Source organism: Orcinus orca, chromosome 11 (genome assembly GCF_937001465.1).
Source record: "Orcinus orca chromosome 11, mOrcOrc1.1, whole genome shotgun sequence".
Classification (NCBI taxonomy): Eukaryota; Metazoa; Chordata; class Mammalia; order Artiodactyla; family Delphinidae; genus Orcinus; species Orcinus orca.
Window position 1 is genome coordinate 37700492 of NC_064569.1, and position 20389 is coordinate 37720880.

General features: G+C 38.4%; 1 protein-coding gene across 5 annotated transcripts in view; it reads right to left on the reverse strand.

The window, feature by feature from the left end:
- Positions 1 to 20389, reverse strand: part of SLC38A4 (solute carrier family 38 member 4) — a 68061-nt gene that overhangs the window by 16743 nt on the left and 30929 nt on the right. For 4 of the 5 annotated variants that reach the window (XM_033436491.2, XM_033436490.2, XM_004274420.3 and 1 more), the window contains exons 2-9: positions 13301 to 13530; positions 8879 to 8969; positions 8256 to 8371; positions 5179 to 5252; positions 4621 to 4713; positions 394 to 475; positions 225 to 307; positions 66 to 124 (exon numbers count right to left, since the gene is read on the reverse strand). In XM_033436491.2, coding sequence (XP_033292382.1) covers positions 66 to 124; positions 225 to 307; positions 394 to 475; positions 4621 to 4713; positions 5179 to 5252; positions 8256 to 8371; positions 8879 to 8969; positions 13301 to 13419 — 717 coding nt within the window. In that variant the 5' untranslated portion in view covers positions 13420 to 13530. Of the gene's footprint in view, positions 1 to 65; positions 125 to 224; positions 308 to 393; positions 476 to 4620; positions 4714 to 5178; positions 5781 to 8255; positions 8372 to 8878; positions 8970 to 13300; positions 13531 to 20389 lie in introns of those variants that run through there. The other variant, XM_049694059.1, reaches the window with a different exon arrangement.

Here is a 20389-nt window from a genome sequence, read left to right on the forward strand (position 1 = left end):
CAATTCAGGCACTGAAAGCATCACACCCTTACCAAGTTACAAGGATCATGTCAAAAATCACTTACCACACTGACAAAAAACACCATGCAGGTAAGAGAAAATCCACTGGTATAACCAAGGTAACCTAGGGGTTAGCAGAGAAATTCCGGAAGGTGAATATGGCATCCACAATCAGCTTACCTCTTGGAATACAAAATGAAAATAAAAATGGAAAATGACTTTACCTAAATTTTTAAGAAGAGAAAGTGGAAGAATGATTCCAACTGACACAAATATGACGAGGTAGTTGCCATTGACATACCATTCTCTAGAAAAGAGAGACCAGAATATTAGGATCAGAAAAGACCAAGTAGAATGAGTCTCTTGATGTTACAGAGAGAGCAGAAGACATACCCAGTATTTTCTTCAAGTCCCATGAACGCTCTGATTACTTCAGGTAGTTCGTATTTAATAATGAAGAGGTAGCTTGACATGGCTAAAATGGAAGACGTGAGAGCTTAGTGGTGTGCACGGCACCAAAGTCACAGGCAAGTTGTGAGAAGTCCAGGCATTGGTACACCCCTCCTTCTCAGTAATTCCCAAAGCGAAAGAAAAGCCACCCACTATGTATTCTGTACTGTTTCCAAGTTCTTCTCATGAATCGACATTCGGCCCTTTGGCTCTTGCCTACGGACCTTTGCTAACAGTATCAATGCTGATTCTGTGTTAAATCCAGCTCTGAGGTTTTCAGTGAAGCTACAGTTTCAAAGTTTTTTTCCTGGAGTCATACTGGATTGAAAAAAAGAAAAGTACAAGAGAGGATAGCTTCTCTAACCTTTGTCAATGAAGTTTTTTCTATATCCTTTGTCCAAATAAGAAATCATACAAAGTGGCAAAATTTCTTGAACGTCTAGATAAGTGATGTATGTGTGATCATGTACTCTTCTGAATACCTGATCTATAAAATCTATAAACCCTCTCCTTGGAAAAATAGTTATGCATAACATACAATTTTGCCTACAATTGTAGGGATGTATGCAACATCCCTTTCCCAGGTCCATCCACTCAGTGAAGAATAATACTAATTTGCTATTTCACACGTGATCAAAAGACTCAATTGAAAATAAAACTGACAAGTTTCGCATTGCAAGTTTTAAGTGTGTGCTACATCCTTCTGGTGAATTTTTGCTAACAGACATTTGAAGCAGATATCTAAGTTGCAGATCGAACTATTAATAGTTTAAAAATATTTCCTTAATCTCAAACGAAAGTAATAACGGTGATAACAATTCCCCACATTGTTTAGTTCTGCATGTAATCAGCTGAAAATCCACATGAAAGAGCAAGGTGCATCTTATCATCTTCATTCCACAGCTGAGGATATAAAAATTTTGAGAGCTTAACTGACGTGTCCAAGATCGCACAGCTTGAAAATGACAGACCACATCCAAAATATAAGATCCCTGATTTCAGGCCAGTGTGTCTTCTCTATTGTGAAATGAAATGATTTTTACAATACCTGATGTGTCTTCTGTAAACATGATTTGGTTAATCTTTACAAAGACCTTGGCTAAAGCTAAATCTTACAGAGGGTAAACAGAGGAGATATTTCTGATTAACTGGTTCAGCGAGGTACCATTCAATTTTAGAGCTATTAGTTGCTGACTCTCAGTGATGTCACCACTGTTAATGTGTTTGGTCTTTGAAAATTCAGAATGATCCAGACCTGTCTGGGTAATGTCAACATTATTCTGCTAATGGTCAGTGTTAATTTTTCAGGGGATTGAGAAAATTAAACGTTCTAAATGTGGAGTTGCTAAATACAGAAATACAAGTGATTTCTTTTAGGCCACAATAACCACTAATCACATAGAGTAACCAAAGTGAGAGATTTTCAGGAAAGGTGTATGAAATTTCATCTCACTCCCTTAAAGCCACACTGTGGGGTGAGGGCCTTGACTGAGAGACCATGTTATAGTTTATTCCATTGTTTAGAAGCATAATAGTAGCTATACTTGGAACAATAGACAATGCTGTTGCCACTCAGCCTGTTGAGCTCAGGGCTAAGCATGTGTATGTCCAGTTAGTTCAGTGGTCCAGACAAGTATATTAGATCACCTATGAAGAGATCCTATGAAAGGTTTGATATTTTAAACCTTGATAAGGCTGAGAATTTGAACCAAATGTAAAGCAGTTTATTTGGTGGGGAATGGGGGACTTATATGCTTGGGACCCAATGCCAGTGAAATGAATGAAACAATTCCAGTGTTACTGCCAAATTCTACCCAGGACTGTAGTCTTACTGTACAAAAAATATGAAAGACATAAATACAAATCATTAAGATATGACTGATTTTATTTATCTGCCTACCAACTATCCGTTATCAGGAGCAGGTATAGTTGGATAAAGGTTACTAAAGAAATTGCTGCATTCTAGAAATGCTGGATAATTCCAGTGATTTTATTAATCAAGAAGAATGACCTCCTTGCAAGATCTCTGTGTAAGTTTATTTATTGCAGAGTTGTTTACAATAGTAAAAAACCTGGAAACGATCCAAAACTGTTCATCAAGGGATTCAGTAATCCAATTATGGTGTATTTATACAATGGAAAGCTCAAAAGCCATTAAAAAGAGTAATATGCAAAAACATTCAAGGCATATTGTTAAATAAAAGAAGCAAGCGGTAAATCAGTATTAGAAGATGATCCTGTTTTAACAGTAACAATATATTTGTTAAATTTGTCATAGAGGAAAACTTGGCATGGGTTTTTCTAAGGATGACTTACATAAACATTTCTTTGTAATTTATATATTTATGTAATGTTTTTATCTTTCACAATTAGCATATATTTGTCTTATAATTATAAGAATGCCATTTAAAAACAACCAGGAAGGCTCCAGTGACATGGATATTGAATCCAAGAACTGGAGAGGAAGGGTGCATGTACTGAACCTGTATTATTATGACACTGTGAGGATGAGCTATTACTCTCAATTGCATAGGTGGAAAAATTGGACTCAGAGGTGTAAAGTGATTTTCCCAAGGTCATAGATAGTGACAGAAACAAGCTCAAATTCAGGTGCTATCAGGCGCCAAAAGTCTATTCTCTACTCATGGGTTTTAAAATGTCTTTTAAAAAACAGTGACATAGCAGATATATACAAACAAGGCTAAGGGAGCCCAGAAGAGCTAGTACCTAATAGCCTAGAGAATGATGGATCATGGAGCAAACAGAGAGGGAGAGCCAGAGAATGTGTATGTGTTAGGTCTGGAGAATTGTAAAAGTAGGGGAACTAAATATAGTTTGTTATAGTATGACACAGGACACATAGGGAATAGATGATAGATAGATAGATAGGTAGAGAGAGAGAGAGAGAGAGAGATTGGGGTTTGTAGGAAAGGTATCAGAAAGGTAGGCAAAGGAAAGATGATGAAAACCCTTATATGTCAGACTAAAGAGTTTAAATTTTATCTTGAACATCATGAGGGCATGCTGAAGAAGTTTATGCATGTGAGAAGCAAGAGTAGATCTGAATTTGAGAAAGTTCATTTGGAAGATGAATTACAGATGGAAGAGGGGAAACTAAATACAGGAATAACAGGTAGATGTCTACTGCAAAAGTCTGAGCAGAAATAGTAATCACCTGAAGTGTGATAGTGAGACTAGAAGGAAAGGAGAGATTCAAAGGCTAAATAAGAGAAAGAATGGATAAAAACTGGTATTTGATTGGATTGTCAGGGTTAGGGAGAGAGGGAAAAGTTTAGGCTGACACCCAGATTGCTGGCTTAAGAAACTGGACGCTGCTGGTATTGTTCACTGAGATGAAAGAACAGAAGTATAGAATAACAGGTTTGGGGACTGGGTAGGAGGTGAGGAAATAAGTTCTACTATGTGGTGATATAGTCCAGGTCGTGCAAGGAGACTTAGCCAGTAGGACATCTGAAATATGGGTCAAGATGACTTTTGAGGGTCAAAGACACGATAGGACCAGTGAAGCTGGTGGGCATGCATATCATCTGGAACACTATTAAAAAAATGTACTTCTCGGCTCTCCTCTGGAAGGGATCATTCAGTAGGAATTAAAAGAATCTGTAGAACAAGAAATCTGTGCTTTATAATGCTTCCGATGCCTAGCCAGATTTTTGCCTTAGCACAATTTCTAGGGATACTCTACAGTGGGCTGGCTCTGTGCAGGCTGTGTCTCAAGGACCCCCAAATTTGGCTATGTGCCTCAGATACTAAATTTCCCCTTTTATGAAATAAACTCAATCATACATGTGACACATCAACTGTTTGGGCAATGACAGATATAAGCACTAATGCTTTAACTTTTAAAAGTAATAATTAAAGCCATTTGAAATCAAGAAAGGTTTTATTTTATATTTTAATTCTAGAATTTATTTGGTAGGGTTTTATATAGTATTTCATATCTTAGATATTGCTATTTTCAATTAAAGAGGGATTAAGGAGCAATTAAAGAGCAAATCTATTTAGGAAACTCTACTTTTGAAATTTAAAAATGATAAAACAGCTATTTTTCTGTATTTAAAGGGCCTGTTCATTGCCATTGAGTTTTCTTATTTCTTGAACATCTTTTTAGAAAGTTTAAATGGTTTGTTGAAAGCCAGATCCTCTTACCTCCAATGTTCTGCATTGTAATGGAAATAAAAGCTCCGATTTTCCCAGGCCATCCAAATGCCTTTTCACCTAGTTTTTCATAAATTAAAGATCCTATAATCAAAAATGAAAAGAAACTTGTTTAAAAAAAAAACTGTCTTAGTGACTAAAATATTTCGATGTAATTCTCCACTGGAGCCTCAAACATGTAAATAAACACCATATAGAAATTACAAACCCCAAATACGCAATCTCAAAAGCCATTACAAAATATGGTAAATGTTCTCCAAACAAGAAGCGATGCCTTCATTCATCTTGGCTCCAGGGAGCAAGTCAGAACTGTTATTTCTATCATCCACCAAAAGTCTTTTTCTCTATTTGGCTTGAACCTGAGCAGGTTGACTTTCACTTGTCTCACTTGCCCAGATAACTAAAAACATGGAGAGACCATGTGATTGGGGTTAGAAGAAAATGAAATGTAAAATTGACCAACACCATCCTATAGGTATAGAGCTAAAGGCTGAAATACCCTTTAATGAGAATCGAAATAGCATGTCTTAGGTCTAGGGAGTGGCATACCTCCTTCCTTGGCAGTCTTTAATAAAAGATGAACTGAATAGAGAGATAGGATTGCCACGGCAAGCAGCATGATTCTGTGAAGGGAATAGAGAGGAGATAATAATGTTTCTATAAAAAATAAGATGTAATAATATTAGATGTTACAATACATTATTACACTGGTCTTTTCAATCATTAACTTTCCAAGAGTATGTGGATTTGGGGGAAGCTGAAAAATTCTTTTCAGAACTCCACCAATGCCCTTAAATGTCCCAGAACTGGAATTGGCTTTATTTTATCGGCCAAAACATACTATTGGAAGTTCCTAACGCACCTTTTTTAGTCTTAGATTCTACCCAATAGTAGAATCTGGTTTATAACTTAGATGCTAAATGCATAGCAAAATTAGCAAATACTTACTCAGCATATGGGTATATGTACACCATATCTGCGTGATATTCCCATGAACATTTATAATTGAAGGGCTATTCAATGACCTGACTAAACATTAATCTAAAATCTAGAAATACAGAAGTCAAAGCAAATTCTGAGCTCCGTTACTACTGAGTTTGCATATTAGATGACAGTGATCAGATGTGTGAACCAGAGGGTCTGGCAATCGCCTGTGTAATAGAGAAAACAGAGAAAGGTAAGTCTAGGGTGCGGGAAAACCTTTGCTGTATTCAGAAAAATCATTTCTGGTTCAGGACCCTCCACATGTCCACAGGCATATATGATTTCTTTATGTATACAGTGATCAATGCTTCTCCAAAAATCAAGAATTGGACAGCAAAAATAAAGAGTGTAGATAGAAGCATCTATATAATAAATTAATGCACAATACTAAACTTTACCTGAAATTAAAAAAAAAAATCGTATCCTTTGTTTAATATGATGAGAGCATACCAAACAGTCTCCCCTCAATCGATCTAATTCTTTGGTAATTCCTTGGGAAGTCAATGTTACAAATGTAGACTTAGACCGAGTTACAAATGTTATAGCTTTTCTAGCTCTATTGTACTGTTTGTTTTTTTTTCACAAAACATGTTCACCAGAACTGCCTAATCAATGTCTTATTCATACATTTTTCCATATACGTTATGAATTGACCTGTTTTTAAAGAATTATGTAATTCAGATTATATAATTTTGTTCCCCGGAAGAATAATAAGCGTACCCTGTATTCTAAATACATTTTCTGCTTTGGCAGAAAATACTAAAAGTAACACCGATGAAATCCTGTGTCACTTGTTGGGAATTGAGGGAGATTGCTGAATCCAGTTTGGGCTACTTGGATACACAAAACACACCTCATGATATCTAGCTATGTAATTGTTCTGGCCAAATTAATCTGCTAAATGTTTACAGGCCTGAAATGAGGCTTTCAGTTTTACAAGTGGAATATTCTCCTGCCATGAAAATGAACTCTAGGATTGGGGGGAGTGTTTCTTTCTTTTTTTTTTTTTCCTGCGGTACGCAGGTCTCTCACTGCTGTGGCCTCTCCCGTTGCGGAGCACAGGCTCCGGACGCGCAGGCTCAGCAGCCATGGCTCACGGGCCCAGCCGCTCCGCGGCACGTGAGATCTTCCCGGACTGGGGCATGAACCCGTGTCCCCTGCATCGGCAGGCGGACTCTCAACCACTGCGCCACCAGGGAAGCCCCCTAATTAATTTTAATGGTATGTGTAATTAGTAAGGAGAAGGCAGTCTTTTGTCTTAGAGATAGTGTACATTATAAAAGTGTACAACTATGCATATGAACATACCTCTAGCCATTAGGAGTCAGAAAATTTTTAAAACTTACTTTATTTCAAACATGGCTTAGAAAAGTAAAGCTGATATCAAAAGCCATTCAGCTAAAAAATACGACACCTAACAGTTCAATCAAAGCACTGACACGGTATAAATATTTATAGTTCAGCCCGATCCTTAGCCCTCAAATAGCTGTGTGATTACCTAATCATAAGTGATACTCAGAACACAAATAGCATATATTTATAATATAAATGTTGCATTCTTAGACAGTTATTTAAGACTCCAGCACTGCATTAGGGGTTGTGATCTGCATTCATACTGATGCCTGACTAACATTAGACTTTATTCTTGTGAAGTATTTCACTGCCACCAACTGTGTCTTTGAAAATACCAGGCTGTACGTAATGCACAGATGTCTGTGGCTGTCTGTCACAGACAATGTGGTGTCCAGCCTCCAGGTTGGCTATGTGATGCTGCTACCACTAGGCAGCATTTGACCAAGTTTGGATAAAGTGCATTGGTTTAGGTATAAACTTTGGCCACTCTGCAAAAATCTCCGCGTCAAGCACTGATTCTAGGTCTTGGGGATACAGACGTGCAGTGAGTAAAAACAGACATGGGCTCAACCCTTTGGACATGATAGTCTAGCAAGGGAGACAGACATTAACCAAATGAATCAGACGACCGCACTAAAATATTAACACTGTGATGAGTGTCTAATAAGGTGGTTTGTCCAAGTCATGGAGATTGGGGGAAGGCATAACTGAGGCGAGGCTGAGCTGAGTTATGAGGAGTTAACTAGCTGAAGAGGAAAGGAAAGAAGGTTCCAAGATCACGTGCAAAGGACCTGTGGTGAGAGGGAATGGCACCTTCATGGGATGGAGAGAAGGTCACTGTGCCCAGTATATCTTGTATATAGGGGCACAGGAGATGGGACCAGGGCATGCAGGACCCTGTAGGTCTGGTTTGGGAAGGGATGTTTTTCCTAAGAGTGTGTATAAAGTCAGATTTGCTGCCGGGAAAGATCTTTGTAACTATTAAACACCAAATTATTTTATAACGAATTACTTTGTGAAGTGGTTTCTATGGACTGGTAGGGCTGTTCCAGCAGTTTGGGGGATCGGGCACATAAACTTTCTGCCATTTGGTTAGGGATGGCTGGTTGAACAAGTATGGTGATTAGACTGCTCTGATTATTTTTGTTGCTGTTTTATTTAAAAGGAAGAGAATATGTTAATATTCTCTCAGATTATTCCTATTCACAAAGATCAAACTTCAGATTAATTGAAAGGGCACCAGGTATGCATGGGCTTTGAACCAAGTGGAGATATGTCCATTCACTTACATAAAAAGGATGATCCCTGTGTTGGCCATGGCATAGGACAGGCCCAGGATTCCACTGCCCATGATGGCGTTACTCAGATTGAATGAAGACATTCCAAAGGAGGTGGTTCCAGGATGCTTGAAGACAAAGGGATGCGTGACAAGCAAATATTTGCCAAAGGACGAACCTTTTTTTGGATTATTCTTATCCTATATTATCTTTACTGGAGGAGACTACCGTCCAATAGGGAAGATTAAGATAAAATCACAGTGAATAAAAGTCATGACTCAACTTCAATAAAAGTGTATAATTTTCAGTGGAATGTAGTACTTGATTTAAGCAGGGGTCTCAGTAAAAATAAAAAATACAAGTTGAGTAACATAAAGAAGGGAAAACATGTAGGATTGCAGATTACATTTGGGTTAGAATGATTTCTCCAAAAAACAAATAAATTTCATAAATGATTTATGCAGCCATATGGCGAACAGGAAAAACAAGCCCTTATTCCAGTAAGGGCCTGAATAAACAGAGAATGTGCTGATCAAGGCTTGGAAAATTTCAGTCACTTTGTTTTCGCACAGAGACCCAGGTAGATCAGACATCCTCAAGTCCTGTTTACTGCCAGAGAGCAGAAAGTCACTTACATGTTCATCGTCATAATCTGCCAACTTCTTTTTCCCCAAAAATCCATTTGTCAGAAATTTCTGACTTTCAGCATCTTCATTAGTAAATTGACTGAATACACACACACAAAGGAAAAAGAAGACAGTAAAAACATCTGGTAAATGCTCTGAGTTATACTTATGTTTCAGGTGATCTGTCACTGAATTAGGAGAGGAAAAACAAGACACTTAAGACTTTTTTTTCTCTTCTCCTCCACATACTACTGTTCCTTCCAGACCAATGACTGAGCCCCATTTATGAATATACTTTGGGAGGGAGGGAGAAAGTTATGAAGGAAGAAAATATTTTTTTAGTTGGGATCTTTTATAAGCCACATTTCTTCTTCACACATTGACTATGCAAAAAAAAAAAGAAAAGAGAGAGAGAGAGAGAATAATTAGAGCTAATTTTGTTGCCATTTCGAGCCCTCCTAAAGAAAGGGAACAGAGTAGTGACTGAGTTTTCTCAACTGCTAATATACCACGATCAGAGGATCTTATTAATTCAGTAAATATTTATTAAGTGCCTTGGCAATGTGATCCCATCTCACTTGATGCTCAAGTGTCTCTGTGAGAGAAACTTCCATGTCTCTGCTCTAAATATGCAGCAACTACGGCTCAGAAGAGTGAGGTAGCGCGTCCAGACGCACCAGATCCCAGGTCTAGGGTCTCCCACAGCGCCATGCAGCCCTGGGCAGGGCACTGTAGCTGGTATTTTCCTCTTTTTTGGCTCCATCTTTTTATACACATATCCCTTGCTGGAAAGGAGTTGGATGGTAGCTCTGTGCTGTGTTTGGTTGTGTGTGAGTGTGTGTAGTTTAATTACTCTGAAAATGTACTTGAATTGTTAGACAATGAATGAAACTAAGAAAAACATTAAAGAAATCCAATGAATTAGTAGAAGAGTTGGGAGGACTTTAAGATGTCACTATCCATGGAACATTATGACTGCGGTCTGCTTGGTACAGGCTGGAAGCTGCACATCCCCTGACAGTACTGGTCGGCTCCTGAAGCTCTGTGCCAGAGGTTTTGAGGATATGGATCTAGTACCAGTCACGTTTCCGAAAGGCTTGACTAATGAGTTCAGCTGCCACCATTGCATTCTTTTTTTTTTTTTTTTTTTTTTTTTTGCGGTACGCGGGCCTCTCACTGTTGTGGCCTCTCCCGTCGCGGAGCACACGCTCCGGACGCGCAGGCTCAGCGGCCATGGCTCACGGGCCCAGCCGCTCCGCGGACCGGGGCACGAACCCGTGTCCCCTGCATTGGCAGGCGGACTCTCAACCACTGCGCCATCAGGGAAGCCCCACCACTGCATTTTGACACTGCAAAATATCACACAGTTTTTCTTTTTGTTACAGGAAATGCTCAAATATGTATACTTAGTTCTTAAAAGTGCTTTATAATTAGATAGATCGCAATTTTAGGACACTTTTTGCATGAGAAAGTAAAATAAAATGATTGGAGAGTATTTTATTAAAATAACCCTTAGAAATATAAAAGGGGAAAATAATTATTATAGATCTGTACAAATGATCTCTTATAATAGAAGCTACTTCTGAATATACCTTATGAGAAAGAAGGATAACAAGGTTACTTTTTGAGAATAGAGAACAATATAAAGTGTAGATAGAACGAGCAGACAAAATCATAAAGTTTTATGTGCTTTTCTAAAACTCAAGAAGTGGATTTTCTTGAACCTCATGGTGTACAAGTTAGGAACATATCCTGTCATTTTCCTCCTATTTCTGGAAGGAAGTATAATGCCCTCAGATGCTGCCTTCTTCCATCTCTGCACTTCTGCACTCCCCCTCCCTTTTGTGCTTTATTTTAATGTCCGTAGTTAATATACTTGCTATGTGGAGACTGGTACACAATGTTCATAGTTGGAAACGGAGACCATAAAATGAACTGGAGCCCCAAATGGACCTAACGATTATAAAAACAAAAGTGTCATCTAGATTTAAACTCTGGAACATACAATGTTCTATTTTAACCTTAATCAATAAGTTAGAATCCTTTAGTCCATGAGTAAGTTTTAAATGTTTAAATGTGAAAGTAAATAGACTTTCTCCTTTGAGGGATTTGCATGATCTTATTTTGGCATGAGATGAGTTGTAGTCATAAAACATGCCAAGATTGTATAAAATATACGAGAAATGTCCCCAGTGTCTTCAATGATTTAATACCAAACCCAGCATATATTGAAAACATAAGTATAATGATTCCAAATAAATGTATTATGTTGAACTTCCCTCTCAATTTACATTTAAGAGATCTATCCAAACATAAACAAAACCCATCTTTTTAAAGTGATCGTACAATTGCAAAATGATGACCCACTTGAGTCAGGAGTTACAAGCTAGGTCACTGTAAGTGTTCCAGAACACATTATCTGAAGCTAACAAAAGCATTCTTGCTCTTTCCATGACGGCTTTCAGAGGACCAAATGTCCTGTAGGACTGTTCTTAGGACCATGTCCCCTTCAGCTCTGCCACCTCCATAGAGCTCATATCTGTGTGCATCCTTCTCAGAAACAAAAGAGCCCTCAGATTTGATCAATTTCCTGAGGGTGATGAAGTGGAGGAGGAAAAAGAAAAGTTTACAGAGTATCATCTATCTCAAAGGCACTCACTTAATCCTCAGCAAAGTAGGCGTTGGTTTGCCATTCTGCATTTTCCACTGAAGCTCAAAGAAGATAAATATCTTCTCCAAGATCAGGTAACTCCTCTGCAGATTCCAAAGCCCTGGTTCTACTACATTGTGCTTCCTCAAGGGTCACCTAACTAGAAAGCATCATATTTACATCTCCAGAGTCTCTCTCGTCCGACAACACTAACGTTTACTACTGCGCTGGCTTCTTGGAGGAAGAGCAGTGCTTCCTCCCGACACCCTTCCTGGATGTTGTGAATGCAATAAGATGTCTTGGTTTGAGGATAATATTCTCTACTTCAGACCGAGATTTGGTCAAATATTCACTTCTGAATGTCTTAAGTCGTGCATAATTTGTGTTATATAATCTTTTGTGAGAAATTAATAAACTTATCAAATAACAGTTGTGCAGCTACTATGTACCAGGTAGTACCATTAACATGTTGTAGTGGCATCGTGAACATCTGGACAGGGAGAGGTTACGCAAAGCAGGGGGTGGTCACTTCTAACTGGGGGAAGGCTTCACAGGAGAACTAACATTGAGCTGAGTCTTGAAGGTTGAGTGCAGTCAATAGAGAAAAAGGGGAAGGTGAGTGGGTAATACTAAAAAAAAAGGGCATTCCAGGCACACAGAGCAGAGTTAATGAAGGAACAGGAGCTCTGAGTGGCTCGACAAGGCTAGGAAAGAGGGTACAAACAGGGAGCAGGGCAAGAGATGGACAGGAGAGCTAGATGAGGGCCAGATCATGCAAGGCCTTATATGCCAAGCAATATATGTACAGTCTAATCTTTCTCCTATAGCTAATGGGGAACCACTGAAAGGGTTTACCCAGGGATGGAACATAAGTCAATTTGCAATTGTAAAAGATTACTTTTGCAAGGGATGTGCAGGGCTAGTTGGAAGAGAGCAAAATATAAGACAGGAAGACAAATCAGGGCTGTTCTAGTAGACAGGTGACAGATGATGAGGGCCTATAATAAGATGGCAATAGAATAGGTACAGACAAGTGGGTAGATTTGAAATATTAATGAGGTAGACCCAACCAGATATAGTCGAACATTGGATGTGCAGTTTCGGGGAAAGGATGAGTCAAAGTTGACACCAAACATCTTTTGATTGAGCTCCTGAATGATAGTGATGACTTTCACCAAGATGGGTTTGCTTGAGGAGGGACAGAGTTTGAAGGGAATGGCAGTAGTTCAATATTAGACATTACAAGTTTGACTTTATCAATGAGGCAATTCAGACACATGAGTCATCCAGTAGAGATGTGTAGTAAACACATCTGTGAGTTGAAATAGAAGTGGAACCGGCGGAAGATATGGCATATGTTCAGTGGGTGAAGCCTGATGGCTGTGAATAAGCTTGCTCATAGGACACTTTTAGCCAGAGAAGAATCCCTGCAGAACTCTGGAGATGCAGCAACACTTACAGGGCAGTCAGAGGAAGAGGAGTCTGAGAGAATAGTCCAAAAGGTAACAGAAGTGATAGGCTAATATCATTTAAATTATTCTATATTATTAATAGGGACAAGAACACTGTAACTGCAATTCTAAATTAATCACACAAAGATTGACATACAATAATAATATAATAATGTGTACTTCAGGATCAGGGAGTTGATGTGTTACATCAAAGTCATTGTTATCTCTCAAATAGGTAATAAATCCAACTTTTCCCAACAAAAAACTTGTTTTCCATGTCCATAAATGTCTCTTATTTTTCCATGGAACCTGGTTATTTTAACCCCATACCTGCTCATTGCTGCCTTTTCTAAATTTCCCATCCCGGTGTAGCTATCTTGAATACTTTCTCCACTGATGCTCTCATCATCAGGTTCGATGTTGACATTGCTCAGTTCCATGGGATCCATTTGAGCTGTCAGCGCTTTCTTGTCCACACACAAGCTCCTTCAGTGTAAACAAGATACCGTACCTTCAGCTTGAGGCTCTTCTACTTGGAGTTATGTTCAGAACACTCTGTTCTGCACACAGAACACAAAATAAATCATTATAATTTACTTTAAATTATATAAATAAACACTAGTCACCTATTTGTGTATGTTCTCTGTAAAAACATGGAAAGGAAGTAAACTCCTAAAAACTTCACATAAACATGTCCCCAAAGGTTCCATTACCCAATACAAAAAAAAAAAGAAAAAGAAAAAGAAAATGGAAGAGAAAAAGGAAAATTCTTAATAAATTGCTAATCAGCAGGTATTTATAGAATGCCTATGTGTGGCAGGTGCTTTGCTAGTCACTGTAGGAAGAAAAAAAAATCTTAAGACATGGCAGCAGTCTTTAAGAAGCTTTAGCTATTTGTAAGCAGATTGCATGACTTAAAAGGGCGACAATAGTAAACTGTTGATAAAGGAAGATCTGCCAAGGCAGAATCTACCAGTGTCTCTACCAGCAGTAACACAGAAAATTACTGCTTTAATTTGTTAATTGGGCATGAAAGAATTAACACCACCCAAATGCTTGATAACATGCAACACAGGGTAGGATCAGCCTCAGGGAACCACTTTCCAGGCACTTGGATCATGAAGCCAAAGTTAAGAATAGTAACCAAAGCAAGTACAGGTTTATCTTTGAATCAGCCTCAGTCACCATTTATATAAAGTTGAAATGCACTTTAACAAGAAAAGGGTCCAGCTTTTAGGCTCTGCTCTGCCTTTAATTTATTGGATTTCAGCACAAGTTATTTAACTTTTTGACCTCATTTTCCTCAACTGTAAAGTGAAAAGGGAAGGACTGGCACTGTGTTAAAAGATGCTATGAACCCATTAATGGTAAGGTTCTGAAATTTTTACTATTGAAATTCTTGTTGAATTGTTATATTGGGAGAAACACTATTACTCTTGGAATGTGTGGTTCTGAAACATGCACTACCCATTTGGTAAGGAAATCCTGAGTAGAGAAACTAACATAAAAATTGCTCCAGAATTCATGGAATCCACAAATCCCCTGACAAATATGAAACAGCCACACGAGAAGGCCTCCACAATCCAGTGCTGCAGCAGCACATCTGTGAAAGACAACTCACACTCAACATGAGTTCACACCCCGAATCACAAAAGTTACAAGTCACACATGGAAACTCATTAGGAGTGTCAGCAGGCACAAGAAATAATAAGATTCATACCCGAGTGACTACAAACTGCAAAGTAACTTAAAATGGACTTTAAAATTAATATAATAAAAAGTAATAAAAGATTCAAAATAAGAAGTAACATCCACAGATTAAGAACATAGTAAAAAAAAAAATCAGGTTAGTTTGAGAAACAGCCAAAAAAGAATTCTAAAAATAAAATGTATAGTCATATAAAAAACTCAGCTGAAGGGAGAGTAATGAAACTGGAAGACAGATCAGTGGAAATCACTCAGATTATATCCCAAAGAAAGAAAGAAAAATATAAAGAAGTTAAGAGACGTGGGGAAGAAAAATGAGAAAAAGAAGGTTAAACATACCCTAATAGTTATTCTAATATGAGAAAATTATGAGACTAGGGAGAGACCAAAAGGACATAATGGCAAATAATTGTTGGGAACTAAAGAAAGATAGTAGTTCTCAGGATTTAAAAAAACACACAGTACTTCAAGCAAGAGGAAGAAAAATGAATATATTCATTAATATGAGGTAGTGTAAGTGTATAACATCAAAGATGAAGAGAGAAATGTTAAAAGCACTAGAGAGAATAGAAGTAAGACACACATACAGTTAAAAAAAGAGAGGGCTTCCCTGGTGGTGCAGTGGTTGAGAGTCCGCCTGCCGATGCAGGGGACACGGGTTCGTGCCCCGGTCCGGGAAGATCCCACATGCCGCAGAGCGGCTGGGTCCGTGAGCCATGGCCGCTGAGCCTGCGCGTCCGGAGCCTGTGCTCCACAACGGGAGAGGCCACAACAGTGAAAGGCCCGCGTACCCGAAAAAAAAAAAAAAAAAGAGAGAAACTTGTACTAACTGAGTACAAAGGCTTCTCTCAGCACCACACAGTATCAGTTTCACTTCCCAGTAGCAATCACTAACGACAGTTACTATTTTTAGTTCTTCATTTAAAGTTAGTCATTCTAAATTTAAATTATTCACTAAAACCTCTCTGACTTGGTTTATCAACTCTAGACTGACACTTAGGAAGGATAAGGAAATTAGCATACTTCTTTCTATACTCCTAATTCCTTCCCCCACCCTCCTAATTGTTTCAGTTCATGAAATACTTCTACAATGTTAAGATGCATAATAATTTCATCCTATTCTGTAAAACAAATCATAATTTATCTAAAGGATGTTTCTGAACACTGAAAATGAATAATCAGTATTTACAACATTATGATTGTGTAAATAGTATGCCCAAAGAACCTACAGTATATTTGACTACATAATAAAGGAAATATAATCCTATATTACTAAAACTTTGAATGCAAATTATCCATGCTCTTTTACTTTCTGAACGGCTTCCTCCTACATCCTCTGGGTCTTGTTCAGCTGCCAATGTTTCTTGAATGCCATGCCATCTCCGTTCTTCAATTCATTTTGCATTGTGCTGAAATACTGCCTTGAATAACTTTTTTTCACACAATAGGTCCATGTTTGTAAGCAGAATTTCTGAGTTGTGTCATGTTGGAAAATGTCTTTACTTTGCCCTCAAACTTTTTTGATTGTTTGAATTCTAGATTCAAAATCACTTTCCTTCATTATGTTGAAGATATTTGCCTCTTGACTTCTAGCTTCCACTGACGAGTCAGATTCTCATTTCTTTGACTTTTTTTCTTTTGGAGGGTTTTAGGATCCTTATCACAATCTGAAATTTCTCCAGTATGTAACTAGATGTGAGTAGTTTTAAAAATTCATCTTACACCGCACATGGAGAGACCATTCATTGAAAAGACTTGTGTCTTTCTTCTGACCATGAAAATGTTCTACTATTTTAAACCTCTTTCCTCTCTCTAAAACTTGTATTAGTCATGTATTGGACCACTTGATCTCTATTGCCAAGATTTTCTCTTTATTTCCCATCTCTTTATTACTCAATGTTCAGGGATAGTTCCTCAATGTCCAAAATAACAAATTTGATCTTCAGTTGTGTGACATTGTGATATAATAATAAATATACATTTGATCTTCATCCTCATTCCCGGCACAGAGCTCCAAAAGCAATACAATAAATTAATATTTGGGTTTTGTCCCCAGTTCCTGAAATAGCTCTGGAATGATAAAGGAGTTTTTGTTGTTGTTGTTATTCATAACAAGACCCTTTCAACCACACCTGAGTTTACCTTAATGAAGTGACTTTTGTAAAGCCCCTAAGGATGAGGGGGCTGGTTGCCAGGGGAACCAACCAAGTGATTAGACAGTTGGAGCTTTCAGCCCCACTTCCAACCTCCTGGGAGAGGAGAGTGGGTGGGGACTCACTAATGGCCAGTGAGTTAATCAGTCATGCCTAGTTAATGAAGCCTCTATAAAAAAATCCTAACTAAAGGGGTTTGGAGAGCTTCTGGATTGGTTATCATATGGAGGTGCTAGGAGGGTGGAACACCAGGCAAGGGCATGAAAGCTCTGAGATCCCTCCCTTCATACTTTGTCCTATGCATCTCTGCCATCTGGCAGTTCCTGAATTATATCCTTTTATAATAAACCAGTAATCTAGTAAGTAAACTGTTTTCCTGAGTTCTGTGAGCAATTCTAGAAAATTATTAAATCTGATTTATAGCCAGCTGGCCAGAAGTACAGGAGGTCTGGACTTGCCATTGCATCTGAAGTGGAGGCAATCTTGTGGGACTGAGCCCTTAACCTGTGGGATCTGATGTTGATTCCAGGAAATAGTGTCAGAACTGACTGAACTGTAGGACTCCCAGCTGGTGTGGGAGAATTTGTCAGTGTGAGAAAAACCCATACTTTTGGTATCAGAAGAAAGTATTAAGAGTAGAGTAGAAAAACATTGTTTACTTTTAATCTGTACCCATTTTATTTTTCAACCTGCCCACTAATTATTTTTCACACTCATGTTTTTAATTTCTGAGAATCTGTTCAGTCTCTTCCTCTCTTTTCATAACATCTTTTTTTGTTTGTTTTACAGATGCAGTATTTACTCAACCCTTTCTAAGGCTATTGATTAGAAGTTTCCAAAAGCTCTTTTTGTCCCCTAAATTATGTCTTTTTTTCTGGAGTTATTCTGTTTGTTAATCTTGGCCCTTCTCTTCCATATGCCTGGTTTTCCTTAAACTCTTAGCGATCCTAGGTTGTCTGTTCATATTTGTGAATGAAGAATATATTGGTTAGCTTAGAAAGCTAGTCCTTGGGGTTTCTCTGAACTCTTGCAGGCTCATTACACTGATGGGTTGCTCCCTTGTGGGTCCTGGGTAAGTGGGGTCTATGCACCCGGTCTGTGTGCAGAGCACCCGCAGGACCCTACTCACAGACACAGCTGGCACTGTAGGCGAGGTGTCTCTGGAAGAAAAACCACAGTGATGTATTTTCCCCTTTTGACGGAGCTTCCATTCCTGCTTGTTGTCCCTTTTTGCCTGCTGTGGAGGCCCTGGTATTTATTATAGAGTCCATTCTCAGGCTCTCTTTCAGACTAGATTACAGCCTTATCCTTTGGGCAAAAGAGGCAGCCCAAACAGACCAAGAGTCCAAACCAAGGCTCCTTGGTGAACACCTGGTCAATGGTTGTTGGTGATTCACGCCTCCTCTTTATATATATTGACCTAACTTGGAACCGCTACTGGGTCCTTCTGGAGAAAGCCCATTTACCTGGTTTACCCCTGTTCCTTTTCTCTTTCACAGGTTTTCCAGCCCTATCTGCTTCCTGGCTTCTAGGAATTCTTAAAACTTCCATTTGTTACTGACACTGCTATTATTTTACAGAACATTTGTTTGTTTAAAAAGTACCATTTTCTTTGAAGTTTCGTTCTTTGAATCCCTCAATGGTAGGTCATAAGCCCCCTATTTTAATCTACTCTCAAAGCTTCATTAACCAAGGATTCCTCAAGTCACAGCTTTGGCCCAGGCCTCTACTGTGACCTCCAGTTCCAAGTGTCCAGATATACACTTGCATATCTCAAAGGTAGTTTAAATTCAACGTGTCTAAAAATCTAACTTGTGATAGTTCCCCTTCTTCCAATATTTCCTCTCCAGAGAAAGTTGTCACCATTTATACAGCTCCTCAAATCAGAAATATCAGTCTTTTATTATAATTTTGTTTATCCCTTACATCCAGTCTTTTCCAAAGTCTAGTTGATTTTACAAACAAATTATTTCTCAAATTAGACTACTTCTTTCCCTTTCTTACACCATCAGTCTTGTCCAAGCGACCATCATTTCTTACATTGTCAATTGCAACAATTGTAATTGATGCCTTGAGTCCTTTCTTGCCTACTTTCTCCCTCCTCATTCATTTTCCACACAACATCCAGAGTGATCTTTTAAAAACAAAACTTAGGTCATGTCATTTATTTGCATAAAAGCTTCTATTGTCTTTACTTTACTCTTAGGATAAAGTCTAAGATTCTCAGCATGCCCACAAGGTTCCACATGGTCCCTCCACTTCTGGCTTCATTCCTTCCACACTCTCCCCACCTCGTTGTACTAGCTACTCTGGCCTCCTTTTCATTTCAGGGACTTCCCAAGTTCTCTACCACCTCAGGCCATTTGCACATTCAGGTCGCTGTGCCTGGAATGATCTCCCCCTCCTGCATGCCATGATTTGCTTAGTCAATCCCTCTGGGGGATTACAGGAGTATACATGTCAGCAGTCCTGGGGACTTCAGCTAAAGTCTATTTCACACTGTACTTATTCATAGGAACATCATTAATTTCATTCACATTAAGCAATGCTAATCCCAGGGTTAAAAACAAAAGAGAAAATGTCAAACACTCTTATGGTACTTACTACATGCCAGACATTATTACAAGGGCTTCACATCTATCAACTCATTGAATTCTCACAGCATCCTACTGAGGTGGGTACTATTTTTGTTCTTATTCCCATTTTACAGATGAGGTAATGAAAGTCCAGAGGGGTTGAGTATACTCTGTGCTACACCACCTCTGTGCTGTTGTCTCTACTACAGAGAACTAAAGCCCAGACAGGAACAGAAAATCTGGCTTTGGTGATAAATAGAACTGGTTGTAAGTCCTGACCAAATTAACTAACTTCTGACTTTCTGTCATCCCATATGCAAAATAAGAATAAAGCAGTGTGAGGGTTTAAATGATATTATGCATGGCACAGTGTGGTTTGTAGTAAGCCCTCAATAAATTTAAATCCCTCTTCCCTCTCCCAATCATCAGAATTTAATTACTGCCTACATCTGCATGCAAATGTGTATAGTATTTCATATGAATATCTACACACGCATATAATTTACCATAGGCAGTTAGAGGACCTTACAGTTCTCAAACTCTCACAAACATTGTAAGCAAGGTAGGTACTCCTTCACAAATAAAAAAATTGAGACCTAATCTTATACTATTTTCACCATATATAAAACACTTACATGTTTAGTTGTATGATTATTTGATAAATAACTGTCTCCTCCAATAGGTAAAAAATTTCATGAAGGTGGGAACAGGGCCAGGTTTGTAGACTATATATACATATTCCCATCATCTAGCACAGTGCCTGGTGATACATTCTCCTAAGACCAAGGCAACTTTGTATGATCTCCTTTATAGATACAAGTACACATTCTTGTTATAGCTTTCTAGGTTAATATTTCAAAGTGAAATAGAAATGTTCCCTTCTGGTTCCCAAGAGAAAGAACAGCTTTGTTAGACAAAGAATTTTCAAAATTCTTCTAAAAGAGAAATCAGATTTGGTTTGACAGAACTTTTGGTAGTCTAGC